The sequence below is a fragment of the Engystomops pustulosus genome, chromosome 2, assembly GCF_040894005.1.
Source record: "Engystomops pustulosus chromosome 2, aEngPut4.maternal, whole genome shotgun sequence".
Taxonomy (NCBI): Eukaryota; Metazoa; Chordata; class Amphibia; order Anura; family Leptodactylidae; genus Engystomops; species Engystomops pustulosus.
This window is the reverse complement of record NC_092412.1, coordinates 116,972,382-116,987,869: the sequence shown is the minus strand read 5'-3', so window position 1 is coordinate 116,987,869 and position 15,488 is coordinate 116,972,382. Positions and strand designations below refer to the sequence as shown.

Here is a 15,488-nt window from a genome sequence, read left to right as displayed (position 1 = left end):
AAGAAATTCCCTAATTTATCCTCCTGTCCAGCTGTAGACCAATTTGTGAAAGCTGTAACTCAGGAATTTTCTAAGATGAGTCAGCAGGTAAGTTATGATAATTTATCAAACATACAACGTCAATGCATTAATAGGCTGAAAAACGACAAAACAATTGTCATAAAGCAATCAGATAAAGGGGGGAATGTTGTGATATGGCCTCGAGAGATGTACGAGGCAGAGGCATACCGACAACTTGATAACTCTCAATGTTACAAACGCCTAACCTTTAATCCCATGACAAAATTCATGAGTGAATTAAAAATCATACTTTTGCAGGCAGTCAAGAACAAAGTCATCAGTCAAAACCTTTGTGAATGCTTACAGACGTCAGATCCGATCACTGGTTACCATTCCCAAAGGCAGGAAATGCGTCGAGCGCTGGAAAGATACTGGCCCATACTACAAGGCGACCCCACTGTATCAAAATACATTACACCATACCCATCTGTCACGGCCCGGAGAGCCAAAAATTTGAGAGATCTATTGGTAAGGAGCCATTATACATCTGGCAGATCCGGAACCATCTTTGGGGCAGACAGACCCAAACGAGGAACGGATCAACACATTTACAGATTCCACGGGTACCAGAATTTATAACATCACTCAGAACATCACATGCAGCACAAAGGCAGTAGTCTACTATGCAACCTGCCCATGCGATTTAATTTATGTAGGCCTAACATCTCGCCCTCTAAAAATACGGATTAGAGAACATATGCGAGACATCAAGGCTGGGGCAGATACAAATGTACTTCTGGAAGGGAAACCAGTAGCACAACACTTCAGAGACAAGCATTACTCTGATCCAAGTGTACTAAAAGTACGTGGCATTGACAAAATTGATTTAGGAATTAGAGGGGGCCCAATCCAGCAACGTCTAGCACAGTGTGAAACACGGTGGATTTGGACCTTAAACACACTAAACCAAAGGGCCTGAATGAAACGTTGAGTTTCGCCCCCTACCTCTAGTAAATCGTCTCCGTTCCACCCTGTTCTCTCTGTAATTAATTCAAATCTTTCTTTTGTCTCTGCAAAATGTCTAAAACTCTCATTTACTGGCGTCAATTGTGCACCAGTTTTTAAAGTGATTTTATTTATCTTTATGTCTAATTTTATTATGATTATTTTCTTCTGCACTTTCAGAAACAGTAACATTCGCTTTATATGGGCTCCTATGGTTCTTTAGGAAATCGTTTACCTGCATAAACATCTTTTGCACCAAGTGTGATAGAGAGGATTATCCCTCACACATGACCATTCAACTTCGTGGATTTGCGACTAAAACAAGTGCACTGATATAAGAAGATCTAGTTAAAACTGTGAAGCTATTATTCGGACTGCAATTTAGATGTACTCTCTTATCAAGCTGGGCTAAATACTATGGCATTATCAGGATACAGGTCTCAATATGCAATTATTATTAATATTATTATTATTGTAGCAATTACTTACACTGTATAACGTTTTATGCACTATGCACTTATTTCCATCACATTCCCTCACTATTCAAACCCTCCCCCCTGTCCCTCACTTTTCCCTTCCCTCTCTCCCCCCCCCCCCTCCCCCGCCGTTTTTCTCACTTTTGAATTTTCACTTTTTTTGTCAAATGACGATTCTAAAGATCTTTCTCTACTTTGGTTGTCATGCAATATGAATTTATACATACTCGGTCGATTATAATCATTGATCAAATTGTAGCACACAGCACTTTTTATAATATGTTTAGCATATTTTTCTTAAATTACATGATTGGTGTACAATAACATATTGGGGGTCATTTATTAAGGGCCCGATTCGCGTTTTCCCGACGTGTTACCCGAATATTTCCGTTTTGCGCCGCTTGTACTTAAATTGCCCCGGGATTTTGGCGCACGCGATCGGATTGTGGCGCATCGGCGCTGGCATGCGCGCGACGGAAATCGGGGGGCGTGGCCGAACGAAAACCCGACGTATTCGGAAAAACCGCCGCATTTAAAAACCGAAAATGTGTCGCATAAGGACCGCTTACCTTCACCTGGTCCAGCTCGGTGCATTCCGGCGCGATGAGTTTACTTTCAGCGCAGCAGCGCCACCTGGTGGACGGCGGAAGAACTACCTTATTAAATCCCGGCCGGACCCGAATCCAGAGCGGAGAAGCCGCCGCTGGAACGCGAATGGACCAGGTAAGTAAATTTGCCCCATTATGTTTCAAATTCTACCATGCACGTAGCACTTCTAACATTTCTAATTTATTTGGAATATAAAATTGCACTTTCAATAATTGCAGCTAGCAGTCACATAAGCATATCTTTAGCATATTTTTCTTAATATGTTATTGTACACTAATCATGTGATTCATGTTTTAAATTGCATCATGCACGCAGCACTTTTAACATTTCTAGTTTATTTGGCATATAAAATTGCACTTTCAATAATTGTAGCCAGTAGTCACATAAGCATATGGTATAGACGGCATTCAATTTATCATAACATTGCCTAATTTTAATTATTTATTTACCTATTTAACATATGCAATCACGCTATTAAAAAGATGCATCTATTTCTAGCATAGCGGTGCATCGGGGCTGAGCGCATGCGCTTGCTAGATATCCCCGTCAGAAACTATTACTTTCACCAGCACTGCAATGATTCCAGATATCGCGATACTGTGAGCGCGTGATCTCGCGAGACGTGACACGGACTCGCGATGTCTGGGCATCATGTTGGGAGGTACCACCTTACCCACTGTTCACGTGCACAACATCGCAAGTTTTCATTGGTTGATGGATTGTTTATCATAGGGCCCTCTAACGTCCTGACGCCACCCCCAGACGAAGACTCATCCCGAGCCGAAACGCGCGTCGGGGCGGGCGGTCATCCCAGGCAGTGGAACACTCTGTCATCACCGCAAATTGGTAAGGACTTGGGTCAATATTGGGTAGATTCCCATATCATTGGTTTATGGCCAGGCACGGTATATTTTTTTACCAGCCAGTACTTTAGTGGATCCCCTGTTGTATACAGTCCACCTGTTTTATCATTATAATGCATACTTTCAAGTTCCCTTACTGCCTTAGGCTCTGACCGCCACTCTTTCTGTGTCATCACCACACTGTATGTACTCTGTTTATATGTCTCGTTTATTCATATTCTTGTAAGCAATAAAATAATTTTTGTTTATTTTCATATATTGTATTGGTTATTCCTCTCTTCCCTCCGGCTTTGCTCTTGGGGGGATACCATTAGTGTCTATTATGTTTGAGGTTCTTAACCCCATGCGTATACCATAAAAAGAGGGGGGCCACTTTAGGCTAGGATTAGAGGGATTTAGTACCACTTGGTCATTATTTGTTCCCTATCCCCTTGTGTTTGGATATCTGTTTTATCAGCAAAACCACTCAGCACAGGGATTAACCAAGATATGATCCTCCATAAGCGTAGCTAGAGCAGTCTCAAGGTATGTTTGCTTCATAATGCATCAAATCAAAAATGGTAGGTTTCCTTTAATGTGTCTCTCACAGTTTTTAACAGAAAGTCAAAATTTTCTGTTGAAAGCAGGTACCTAGAGTCAGTTTTTTTCCTCAGGGCGTTCAACAGTGTGATCACTATCCTGAGGACCATGATATAAACATGAGGCTAAATCCTGATCGAGGTCTACTCGTAAGCCAGTTGGTAAATGCAAGGTCCTCTGCTTCTTTTGAAGGAGCTCCTCTCGTCTAAGGGAGGATACTGTCTTTTGAACTTCAACCTGGTAGATGGTTCGAAGTTCGTCCAAGAAAAGTTTTTCCTTCTCTCAAAACTTTATCAATGCAGTCTTTACACCGCGACTTTTCTTATGACTCTTAGCATAACAGTAAATACGTACATTTCCTAGATTTAGCCTGTTCTTTCTACTCTTTCCTTTATTTTTCCTTAGGCTCCCAATTTGGCAGAGGAAAAAGATTTTTATATGAGGAGAATGTATATAAGAATATACACTGCTCACTCCCCTTTATACCCCGTGAGACTTACTATAGCCTGGGGTTGGGGGTTACGATCAGTATCCATTCTCAGCATTGGAGAAATAAAGGTAAAAGAGACTTACAGTCAAGTTGTGCCAAGATATATCTGTCTGGGTAAAAGACTGCCTTCACTACCTGATGATGGATAGGCCACAGTACTTCTGGTTTAAAAGAAGCGCAGGAGAGAGAAAGCGGGACTCGGACTGAGCAGAGTGATATTTTAGCTCACCGCCTAACTTCAGCTCTGGATGTTGCACAGAGTCTGATGTCATATCCGACTCTGCCGACTGGAAGTCATCATTGCAGTCCGTGGAATGTATATTCATTCCACTATCAGAGCAGGGTAAAAGGACACACTGTTGGCCTCGGAGAAGCTGTGGACCAAGTCTGTAGGTAAGCCTCTCCACTGGACACCTGGGAAGTCTTTATCGATCGTGGCCGGAGAGGGTTAAGAATTTTGCACTAGGTGCCGTACCTCCATGAAGTCTCCCCCCCCCCCCCTGGGAGGAGGAGCAGAGGACACTCGATACCCTGACCTGTATGGACAGGAAGAACACTGGTCAACAATGCAAGGGAGGGATGTTTTAAACTCCCGTCTTCCTGTCCATGCAGAGCTCAAGGGGTCATCCTCCAGGTGGGGCTGTCTTGGGGACGTTATGGAAAAAAATAAACAAGTACAACACCACTGCTTGCATAGGAATCAAGTGGGTAAGTCGTATCCAAGCAGTGGGACCATGGGAAGTGGGACCATTTCTATTAAAGCAAATGCTGTGGCAATTTACAAATCTATTGCAATGAACAATGCCCTGGAGAAAAACAAAAAAAACCCCTGAAAAATTATGAAATTATTGCTTTCATCAATCTGATACAGGCTATAAGGCCATTTCCAAATCATTTTAATTCCATCATTCTACATTTAAAAAAAATATTCACAATCGGAATACAAATTAGTAAAAATCTTTCGATCCCAAAATGCCACACAATCACCACATGGGAATGCAGTCTGAATAAACTGACGCAACTTAATAAAACAAAGTTTCCCAAAAACTGTCCAGAGACTTGTAATGTTCATGACTAAGGATACCCAATGAACCCTCTATAACAGCAATAACTTGGTCTTGTACAAATAATGCGGTAGGAATTGGTGTATGTTGTTCATCTAAGGTTGCATTTACATAAATGGATGACTGTCTAAAGAACAGATGTTTTTATGTCCTTCAATATAAAACCACAGAATTGAAAGAGGCTGAACTTTCTTTATTTCCCCCGACTGTAACAAAAGCCATGTGTTGACAGATCCTCCATTTCCTTTTTTCTTTGGATCAGCCTGGAAAAGAACTGATGTTTTGTCCAATGTAGCATAGTAAGCTATACATATATTTTGTAAACTGTGACTGATAGTTTGAAATAGGCAAGTTATATATTTTTCAGTGGAACAATAATTTTAATGATTGCTCTACATTATAATGCATGACCATGGAATGTTACCACTAAGGGCATAAAACACCTTTATAAAGTCATTTGTCGGAGACAAGACCCCGGATTTAGAGGGTCTTTCTTGGTAATATATTTTCTCTAGGTGTGCAGGTAATTTGTTGTGGTTTGTGACTGCCATGTGGATACAAACAAAGCAGTATAGTATATAAGTGACCCAAAATTAAACCAAAATGAAGCATTTATAGAGACAAATGCAAAATATGACATGAGCATTTACTATATATGTTGTACAAACAAATGACATGCAACAGACAGTCACTGTTACTGCTGTACACATTAAACTGGCAGTGCATGCTGCAATATACAGAAATAAAACAGTTGTTCATGTATATTAACTGCACAACAGAATTGTAACCAGACCACGTCACTATTCATTTTGAGTCCTTAAAAACAGCATATTGCAACGGTATTGCTAATGTTCTTCAGTGTTAAATGCTCAATCTTTACTGCAGATGAGTCAAGACAGCTATCCAAAGAGGATGTTATATGTACACAGAATGTCTGTATATGGATGAACACGTAGCTCCAAACTCTGTCTGCACTTTTCCCCCTCTTGTCTGTGATACCTTTGTAATAAGTAGATTTGTAGTCATTAGGTAAACTCCAAATTTTCCATGAAAAGTAGAGCTATCCCGTTACAGCAGGGCCATGACACATAGCTTATAATGTGTCCAATACACCTGCCAAGGACACCTGATCTCCACCACTATACTTGTGAGAGCTGGACGGCTTACTTGACTGTGGTATGCAGAAGCTGTCACAAAGCCTGCCATTTCCTGAACTAAGGATACTACAATGTTTGTGTTACCCAAAAATCAAATAAGAGACAAAATATGCATACTTTTATTATTGAGACAGCACTGTTTAGTCAGAGAAAGCAAAAAGTATCATTAGTGTTCCTCATGGAGAGATTTCATCGCTAGCTTTCAAGATGCCTAACTGCACAATGATTTATTCCCTTATACAGTGCTCACAGACAGCCATGTCCCCTGATCTGGGAGAGGAGTTAAATAATAATTAAATGTTACTATAAAGATGAGTTTTAAAAAAAACTCAGTTGCAACCAAAGATCTGAGTGACAAAGCAATGTCATGTCTCAGGGAGCTGGTTTATGTCAGTCAGTTTTGTATCGTTCAGGATAGCACGGATCGCCTCAATGGACTCGGTCTGCCGAATACGCTCCAACTGCACCTGAGGAAGAAACAGAAGTCAACATTAGGTGACATAACACAGTTTGCTCTGCTTTCTTGATATGTAAAGTGAAGTCTCCTGTCTTTTACCTCATCAGCCAGATATTCCTGGCCATAAAATATTTGCAGATGAAAGGTCATGTGATCTTATCTGTCCATGAACAATCACCCTGTCAGGACCTCGATTTAATATTTAGGGTGATCTTATATGCAGGGTGATTGTTCATGGAGAGATAAAGAACACACAATCCTCCATCTGCAGCCATTTAAAAAAAAAAAAATTAATGGTAAAAGTGTAATTTACATTCACCTCCAGAGAGTTAAAAAATTTTTACACCATTAAAAAGTAGAACAATCCCTCAACCATTGACATTGCTGCAAAGAAAAAATGTCCTGAAGGCCCAATTGTGTCAGCAGACAGTAACCTTTAATAGCAATGCGTTTTTACCTGTAAAGTCTGGGACAATTTCACAAAGTCTCTTTGAACTTGCTCACTAACATCCAGCTCGGTTTGTAGACGCTGTGCTTTGTTCTTTTCTTCAAAGAGCAACTGCTCCAGGCTAGTCTAAAAACAAAAATAAGGTCATGCAAATAAACACCTGTCCAGTGAGTTAATGGGGCAGATTTATCAAGTGTCTTAAAAGCCAAGGCGTCATGCACACAAAGATAATGGGGAACGTGATCCAGCCGCACAATTTACAACCGGATCACGGTATAGCAAACGTCATGTTTTGTCGCATTATGGTTCCAGAAGCTAGTTCTTCTATGGAGACGGGAAAGGTGAGGAGTCGCTCACCCCTCCTCTCTACTGGACCTGGCTGAATGCTCAACTGGCCGAACATCTGTTTGTGTGCATGATGCTTATGATAGTAAAATTGTAGTGACACAGGATCTTCCAGCACATCACACTATTTTTAAGTCCATACATTAGAAATGGTATAACCTTTACCTTGCTTGTTGTCTCCTTTCTTAGTTGTTCTTCTAAAGAGGTTTTCAGTTCTTGAATTTCCTCAAGTTCCTTTGTTTTTTTCTGCAAGGTGGTTTCCAGCTGTGTGACAAAAAAAATTATATTCTGCTGTCATTACCGACCTTTACTGCAATCACAATTGTGCTGACTAGATAAAACTAGATACCTTTCTGGAGAGCAATATCACCACATTGTATGGGAATAAAACTCTTTGTAAGCAGTCTCCAGGGAGTTATTCTGACTGCCATAGGAGTCAAGAAGGAATTTCCCCCCCGCTTTGTGTCATTTGGCATAAGGTTTTGGACTTCAACTTATTAAAGTATAGTGTGTTGATCCAGAAGGTGTAACTTGATGTCTTTTTCTAACCTTATTTACTATGATAATATAATACTATGTATGGTTATTGCAGAACAATCAACATAAATGTACCAGAGGTGATCCTGCAAATGAGGTTTTCAATGAGTTAAAAAGGGAAATGACCCATCTAGCTGTTTATAAAATACTTAAAAACCAAATTCCCCTCACAGATCCCAAACATCTTACTCTGCACTTCCGAAAACAATCAGCGACTGGCTACAGAACCATCAATAAAGCCTTTATGTTGGGACATAACTGGGACGGGAGAACGGTCAACATCAGGTTCAACAGAGGACAAACACAGCTTTTATTTTCAGCTGAATTATTTAAAAAAAAAATGAAATGGGAAAACTTGGAGAACATTACACACAAAAGAATAAAGTCATACCTGCTCTTTTTCCACTTTTATTCTGTCTAACTCAACTTTTAAACTTGATATTGATGCTGTAGAGAGAAGAGAACTATTTCAACATTCATTCAATACGACTGAAAAACAAGTTCAAACACACATAACATAGAAAAACACAAGACAAAATAATGGCAGTAAGATGAAGGAATCATAAGGATGACAACATAAAAACTACAGTTCATTATAAATGGGGCCACAATATCATCAATAATGGTGAAACAGGTGTAAGAAACGTTTTTGGGTATGTCAAAATCCTGTTGGTTATATCAAGAAAGTACAGTCAACTAATGAACTAAGAGTGGTCTCTACACAGCAACAAAAACACGCCAACATTTATCACAATAATATTAAAAGTACAAAAGTAGTTGTTTCCTCAGTGTTTTTTCAACAACGTTTTGTAAATGTACATGTAAGCCAATAAAAATGTCCGCAAATGTGTCCATACCCTTTAAAATTTGTCTAGTTAAAAATAAATAAATAATAATAATAAGAAAAAAACACAAGGACAGCACTAAACCATGGATGTAGACAATGGCAAAAGTTGAACTTAGATGAGTTTTGTTTATTTAATTACAGAAAACAGATTAAAAGAACAGATGAATCATACCTTCCAAGATGTCTTTAGATCAGTGAAAGGTAAAGAAAAAGAATATAGAATATCAACCAAAACAAAGGAATATATACTATATATTAAAACCTATATTTATTTGTATACCCTTTTCACATACATTGCTAGAGAGTCATGTTATACAGTTATGTTGAGATGAATGGACATTTAGTACTCATTGTAAAATACTTCTCTCATCACGTTCATAAGGGGACACAGGTAAACACCTAGGGTGAAGCTGCCTTCTGACGTCCCCCAAACCAGTTAGGGCTTGTGTAGTTTTCCTATATTTTCCGAAATCATTTCCATAAAAACAAGCCCTATATCTCATCATATATTAGGTACATGCTAAATTGGGTAATTGTAGACGAGAATTTTTTATGTCCCCCCCATTATATATTTTACCAAATGCTGAAGTTTGATGAAGGTTCCTACTATTAAACAAGGTGTGGATTACCTGTTCAGAAAAGCTGGAACTTTCCATATAGTTGATTTAATAGCGACATTACATGCCGCACAACTAACAAACATCAGGTTGAGACAAACCCGATGACAGAGATCAAACTTCCCTGCTACATTGGGGGCTACATTCACAATACCGTATGGGGGGTGTGTACAGCCCGAAAGCTTGCGGCCTGGCATAAGTACCTCATAGATGGCAATGGCCGCGCAACATGGTGCCGACATTTCCCATCTTTCACCCCTCCTCCTCTCCATCGTGGAGGACGTATGCCAGCCCGGCCGCAGCCATGCGTTTGTCTAGATGCACCCTGAAGCTGAAGGTCTGCGGTAAACTCTGGGACTGAAGCTTGGGTGGATGAACTTGGATTTGCTTAGTGTGCAGCTCCTAGCATAAAGCAGCAATACCCAATGTCTTCCTGTTTGTCCCTCTATGACATGGATAAGTAATAGAATTTCTATTTTATTGTGGTGACTGGCAACAGTACAGTTCCCACTTTTGACGGAGCTGCTCAGCATATCACAAAATAACAGTTTTTGACAATGTGGCTTTTAGCTAGGCTGAAGGAGAATAGTCTTATTAAAATAAGACTAGTGTTTTGTTTCAGAACCATGTTCACGGAATGCTTGGGATAACAACTTTTTTAGGAGTTAACTATTCGCCCGATTCTTAGAGTGTGAGGGGGTTAAGCATAGCTGCCCGGTACAGCTTGGCTGGAAACATTTACCTCCACAGGTGGTTGTTTCTCCCTGTAACTGGGGCTCTTGTAGATGCCCTTGTTAATGGAAAATCTGGCGGAATATGTCCCCCAAAAATTCGTGAAAAGCCCCCCACCCACACTGTGCAATGCTTAGCATTGGCACCCCAATTTAAGCCCCTTTCAAATTGTACGTGGAACATAAAAGCACTAAATAAGTCACTATTTCAAAACATCCAGTTTTTGGTAATCATGCTAAAAATTACCTATTTCCTCTTTACAATTTTCTATTTCAATTTGAAGTGTTTCTTCTATATTTTCCTTCTGACACTGCTCAGCTTGAATTTGCTCTTTTAAGAAAAGAATTTCTGCTTTTAGTTTTTCTTCAAGGTGGTCTGCTGCTGTACGGACCCCAATAATATCTTCACGGTATTTCAGAACTAATTCATGTAATTCCTAAAACAGAAAAGAGGAGCGTTAAATAGGACTGCCCGATTCGCATTTCACCGGAGTTTAGGGGCTTCCCCCTTTGGGCTGCGGAGGAGAGAATCTCCTTATATACAGACAACATGCTCGTGTATTTGGGAGGTGTCGCTGCATGTATTGGTCCGGTCATAATTCTAATTCTTAGAATAAATTGGGAAAAGTCTGTACTGCTAACGCTCACAGCACTACCGGTGCGCTCTCTGGTCTATGACAACCCCTTGTGTATAGTAAACAAATTCAAGTATCTGGGGATTGTGGTCCCCACCCCCCTCCTCAAGATTACGTGGAAGACAATCTGGGGCCACTTATGGGAAAACGTAGAGATAAAATAAACGTGTGGTTTCGTCTGCCATTTTGTATGATTGGCAAGAGAAACCTTAAAAAATGGTGCTAATGCCACAATTCTTGTTCACATTGAACAACACACCTTTATGGCTCCAGTTTCGGGTGTATGTTAAAAGGAGATCTTTCAGAGATCTCCTATGGAAAAAAAAAGTCCTATCCCAGAAACAAAATTAAAACCCAATAAAAGGGAAAAGGACAAGGGGGGGGGGGGGGGAGGGGCTGTCAATTCCTAACCCCTGGATATATAGTACTGACCACAAGTTTGGACCTTCTCATTCAAAGAGTTTTCTATATTCTCCTGACAAAAATTGTGGATTCACACTGAAGGCATCAAAACTATGATTTAACACAAGCTGAATTATGTACTTAACAAAAAAGTGTGAAACAACTGAAAACATGTCTTATGTCCTAGGTTCTTCAAAGTAGCCACCTTTTGCTTTGATTACTGCTTTGCACACTCTTGGCATTCTCTTGATGAGCTTAAAGAAGTAGTCACCTGAAATGGTTTTCACACCGCAAGTGTGTCCTGTCATGTTTAATAAGTGGGATTTCTTGCCTTATAAATCAGTTGTGTTGTGCAGAAGTCAGGTGGATACACAGCTGAATAGAATGTTAGAATTTGCATTATGGCTAAAAAAAAAGAAAAAGAAAAGAAAAACGAGTGGCCATCATTACTTTAAGAAATGAAGGTCAGTCAGTCCGAAAAACTGGGAAAACTGTGAAAGTCTCCCCAAGTGCAGTTGCAAAAACCATCAAGCGCTACAAAGAAATTGGGTCACACGAGGAAATGAAGACCAAGAGTCACCTCAGCTGGAGAGGATAAGTTCATCCGAGTCACCAGCCTCAGAAATCACAGGTTAACAGCAGCTCAGATGAGAGACCGGGTCAATGTCACAAAGAGGCATGCCTATGATACAATGAGGAGGCAGGCTCCCATAACTATTACGACAAACTACATACTGAAGTTTATAGTGGCAGAAGGTACAAATAGAGCGGTGATCTAAGTGATCTATAGTCGGCTTTTGGAAAAGTATTTGAAAAGTCACTCAGTTTCTATTAAGGAAAAGTGGGAGGCAGATTTGGGTGCTAGAGAGTACATTTGCTTTCCCCATCACAAGCCCAGCGGGTATCGGAGATAAAGTTCTTACATAGAGTCTACAAGATTCCAAATCTAATCCATAGGGTAGTTGTTTGCCCAGATTCTAATTGCCCTCAATGTTCAAAATTCAGGAGGGAGGTAATTATTGAAATAGATCATGTTGCTATTATAACTAAACAATGTATACTAAAGCTTTTATATATAGCCCGTAAAGTTATCGCTGGCAGGTCAATCTAAAGTTCTCCTCCTACAGGACAGGAATTTATTCAAAAGGTCAGTAACCTTATAAGACTTGAGTAGGGGGTATAGCTGAAGCGCCCAAAAAAATGGGAGGATGGACACAACGGGTTTACCGAGGAGGGCACTCCTTGAACTACAAGGGAGTCTTAGTCACCAACTGTCTGCTTTGGGTCATTGAGCATAGTCATACATTGTACTGGAGCTTAGTCATTCTCTGTATATGACTATTTGTGGGGACTGCCTTGCCTCTAGAGTGAAAAAAATTCATGAACCTTGGACAAGTTGTATGCCTGCAAAGTTGGGGAGGGATGGGCAGTTCTGTATAATTTATGTACTAAGGACTAACTGTCTGTTGTTTTTTTTTGCCAAGAAGGCAAATGTCCAATCAAATAGAATCAGAGAAAACTTCGTAACAAATGAAAACCAAAATTGAAACAGATGCATCAGTAGATCAGAGGAAAGGAAACACCCCAACCCCACATTGGCAGATATATCCCTACTTTAGTTCTGATGTACTATAAGTATATAGTTAACAGTGGCAGCAGCTTGTTTAACATCAGCGGTAATAGGACTTTGTGACCTCTATGGAAGGCATGTGTCTCTTGGCAATTTCATCATGCAGGAAACTTGGTGCCAGAGATGCTGTACCAACCTCAGTAGTGTTCTCTTCTAAGCCAGTAGATACAAGCGAAAATATGCAAAACTTTTTTCAGAGTAGTAAAATTAAATAAAGCTCCTTAAATATGACAATTAAATCTCATCTGCCCCTACCCCCTCAATTCAGCTGCTGGCATGTTAGGGACACATCTTAATAACTATCTGGACTGAAGACTATCATACAAGCTGTAAAAGGATATCCAACACCAGGATCAAGGATTGTAAACGAGGCGCACATGCTGTGTGTGCCCCCTCTGACAGGACCCATTCTTATTTTAGCTTATGACTTTTAAAGCTTTAAAAATGATTCCATTTTTTGGAAAAACAAGTTCCTAAGAAGCTAAAAGAGTGGATCCTACCAGAGAAGGCACATACATCCATGCAAGTGTGCCTAGTTTACAATCCTTGACACTGGTGGAAGAGTTCCCTATAAAATAAAACAGAGGGAAAAAAAAAGTACAACACAAGTAAGTTTGCAAGTAACCGAACTTTTTAAATACATGTTGGCCAAGAAAGATGCATGCTATTTCTACCAAAGAACTGCATGAGGCAGCTCCTCAAAAATGCAAATCATAATACCTCAATGGTATCAGGAAGGATGAAGTTTTCTGCTTGCTGGAGGGATACATGCAGACCATGCTTTCCTTGAAGACTCTCGTTGTCCTTCTGTAACCTGGTCAACTCTTCAGAGACCTGTTCCCTTGACTGCATAAGAACATCCTGAAAATGAGAGATTCAAGACTTTAATATGTAACGAATTCATGAATTTCAGTGTAACATGAGATTTTGCAACATTGAACAATTTACTATAATACTGCACTTTATTATTTTCATGTTATTACCATTTGCTCCTGAACACTTCTCTTTGCCAGAGAGAAAGCTTGTTGCAAGTCTGTAAGTAAAGTTTCTGATTCCTCAGCTCTCTGTGTGAGAGATGATATCTAAATGAAAGACACAGAAAGGAATCTCAATAGGTAGCAAATATGAGCCAACAGAAATAGAGCAGCGCAGCACAATGAACAATAGGGATATAGTGCAAAAGAAGGGTGCACGCCTCTAACCAACCCAGTTCCACAGTTTGTGCAGACAATGGAAAAAAAATTACCCCCTAGTAGTAATGTAAATTTATTCACCAAAAGTGAAAGGTAAAACATTTTAGCTCATCCATGGAGCAATTTCCAATTCAAAATGGCTCCTTGGATGAGCCGAAACGTAGCTTTACTTTTGGTGAATACATTTACATTACTACATCTGAATGCTCTGCTTCCTTGAAAATTTCAGTTGGTAGCAAATACATGATCCTTGCAAGTAGTACAATTCCGATTCCACCCACAATCTGAAACATATCTGTAGGCTAAGAGAGAAGAGTACAACTAGAAAGTAAAGGCTATTCTTTTGAATAAAGCAATGTAGAATATGATTTTTTCCTGCACGGAAGTTGTTGATCAATGTGGAAAATAAAATAATGATGATGTCACATCACTGTACATGCTTGCAGATTTTTGCATGTCTTTTTTTCCTACATTGAAGTCTACGGGAAGTTCAAAATCAGCATCCAATCTGCGAGAAATCTGTATCAATTCAGCACCAGAATTAAAAGCAGATCTTTGCTTGAAATCAAGTCAGAACAGGTAAAAAAGAAAACACCATAACTATAAATAACACCAATCTGCACCTAAAATATCATTAAAAAACCATGAATATTAGATGCAGATTTTCATGTGGATTTTCAGAGCGAAAATCAGCAACATGTGTAGATTGTCAAACACAGAATGCCGCTGCGCAGGCTAAGGCATTTCACTCAATTGGTGTGCTTGGATTTTACTTTGGATATTGTAACTGGTTAGATCCCTTTCCTCAGCACCCACAAGGGATAAGGGGGCGCAACTATGTACTGAGAGTAGATAAGACAGTTCTATCACACTTACATGATTAGTTGTTTCCTCTGTGTTTTGTTTCATGTAGTCCTCAAGTTCTTGCTTTTCCTTTATGGTTTTGTCAAACTGATCATTTGCTTGTCTCAGCATCATCTGGAGCTTTTTTACCTGACCAAAAAGTGCAGCCATGAATACAAAATGAACATACTGTATTGTACTTACTGCTGATTAAGCATTACCGACATATTAAAGATGCCTCTCTATAAAGTGTCCGATGTAGTGTTAGGAAAGCATCCGTTTTATCTGCGTGCATGTGAACTCACTTGATCCCTAGTTTCTGCCTCCTGCGTCTGGATCCCTTGCAGCTGCTTTTCATAATTTGAACACATATCACAGCGTCTTCCCAGTTTGTTACCCGCTGTTTGCACCTGAAACACATTTAATAAGACTATTGACATGTGAAAATGGCAATATGTTTCCATATGACATTATATAAACGTGCAAAGCTATCAACTCATTGCTGCTGAAATTCAATATTTTAGGATTACACAGATATCATTACACAGTAATCTGACATC

General features: G+C 39.7%; 1 protein-coding gene and 1 long non-coding RNA gene across 2 annotated transcripts in view; one reads left to right on the top strand and one right to left on the bottom strand.

Annotated features, from left to right (window-relative positions):
• Nucleotides 1–2,853: 2,853 nt before the first annotated feature.
• LOC140118326 (uncharacterized) lies at nt 2,854–6,318 on the top strand. Its single transcript, XR_011853174.1, has 2 exons — nt 2,854–2,936; nt 3,938–6,318. It is a non-coding gene; the product is annotated as an uncharacterized lncRNA (long non-coding RNA).
• Nucleotides 6,319–6,339: 21 nt separating this feature from the next.
• RABEP1 (rabaptin, RAB GTPase binding effector protein 1) overlaps nt 6,340–15,488 on the bottom strand; it is a 34,128-nt gene continuing 24,979 nt past the window's right edge. The window contains exons 10-18 of the mRNA XM_072136119.1: nt 15,234–15,338; nt 14,962–15,078; nt 13,876–13,974; nt 13,613–13,753; nt 10,473–10,662; nt 8,422–8,477; nt 7,659–7,757; nt 7,158–7,274; nt 6,340–6,710 (exon numbers count right to left, since the gene is read on the bottom strand). Of these exons, the coding sequence (XP_071992220.1) occupies nt 6,609–6,710; nt 7,158–7,274; nt 7,659–7,757; nt 8,422–8,477; nt 10,473–10,662; nt 13,613–13,753; nt 13,876–13,974; nt 14,962–15,078; nt 15,234–15,338 (1,026 nt within the window). The 3' untranslated portion in view covers nt 6,340–6,608. The remainder of the gene's footprint in view (nt 6,711–7,157; nt 7,275–7,658; nt 7,758–8,421; nt 8,478–10,472; nt 10,663–13,612; nt 13,754–13,875; nt 13,975–14,961; nt 15,079–15,233; nt 15,339–15,488) is intronic.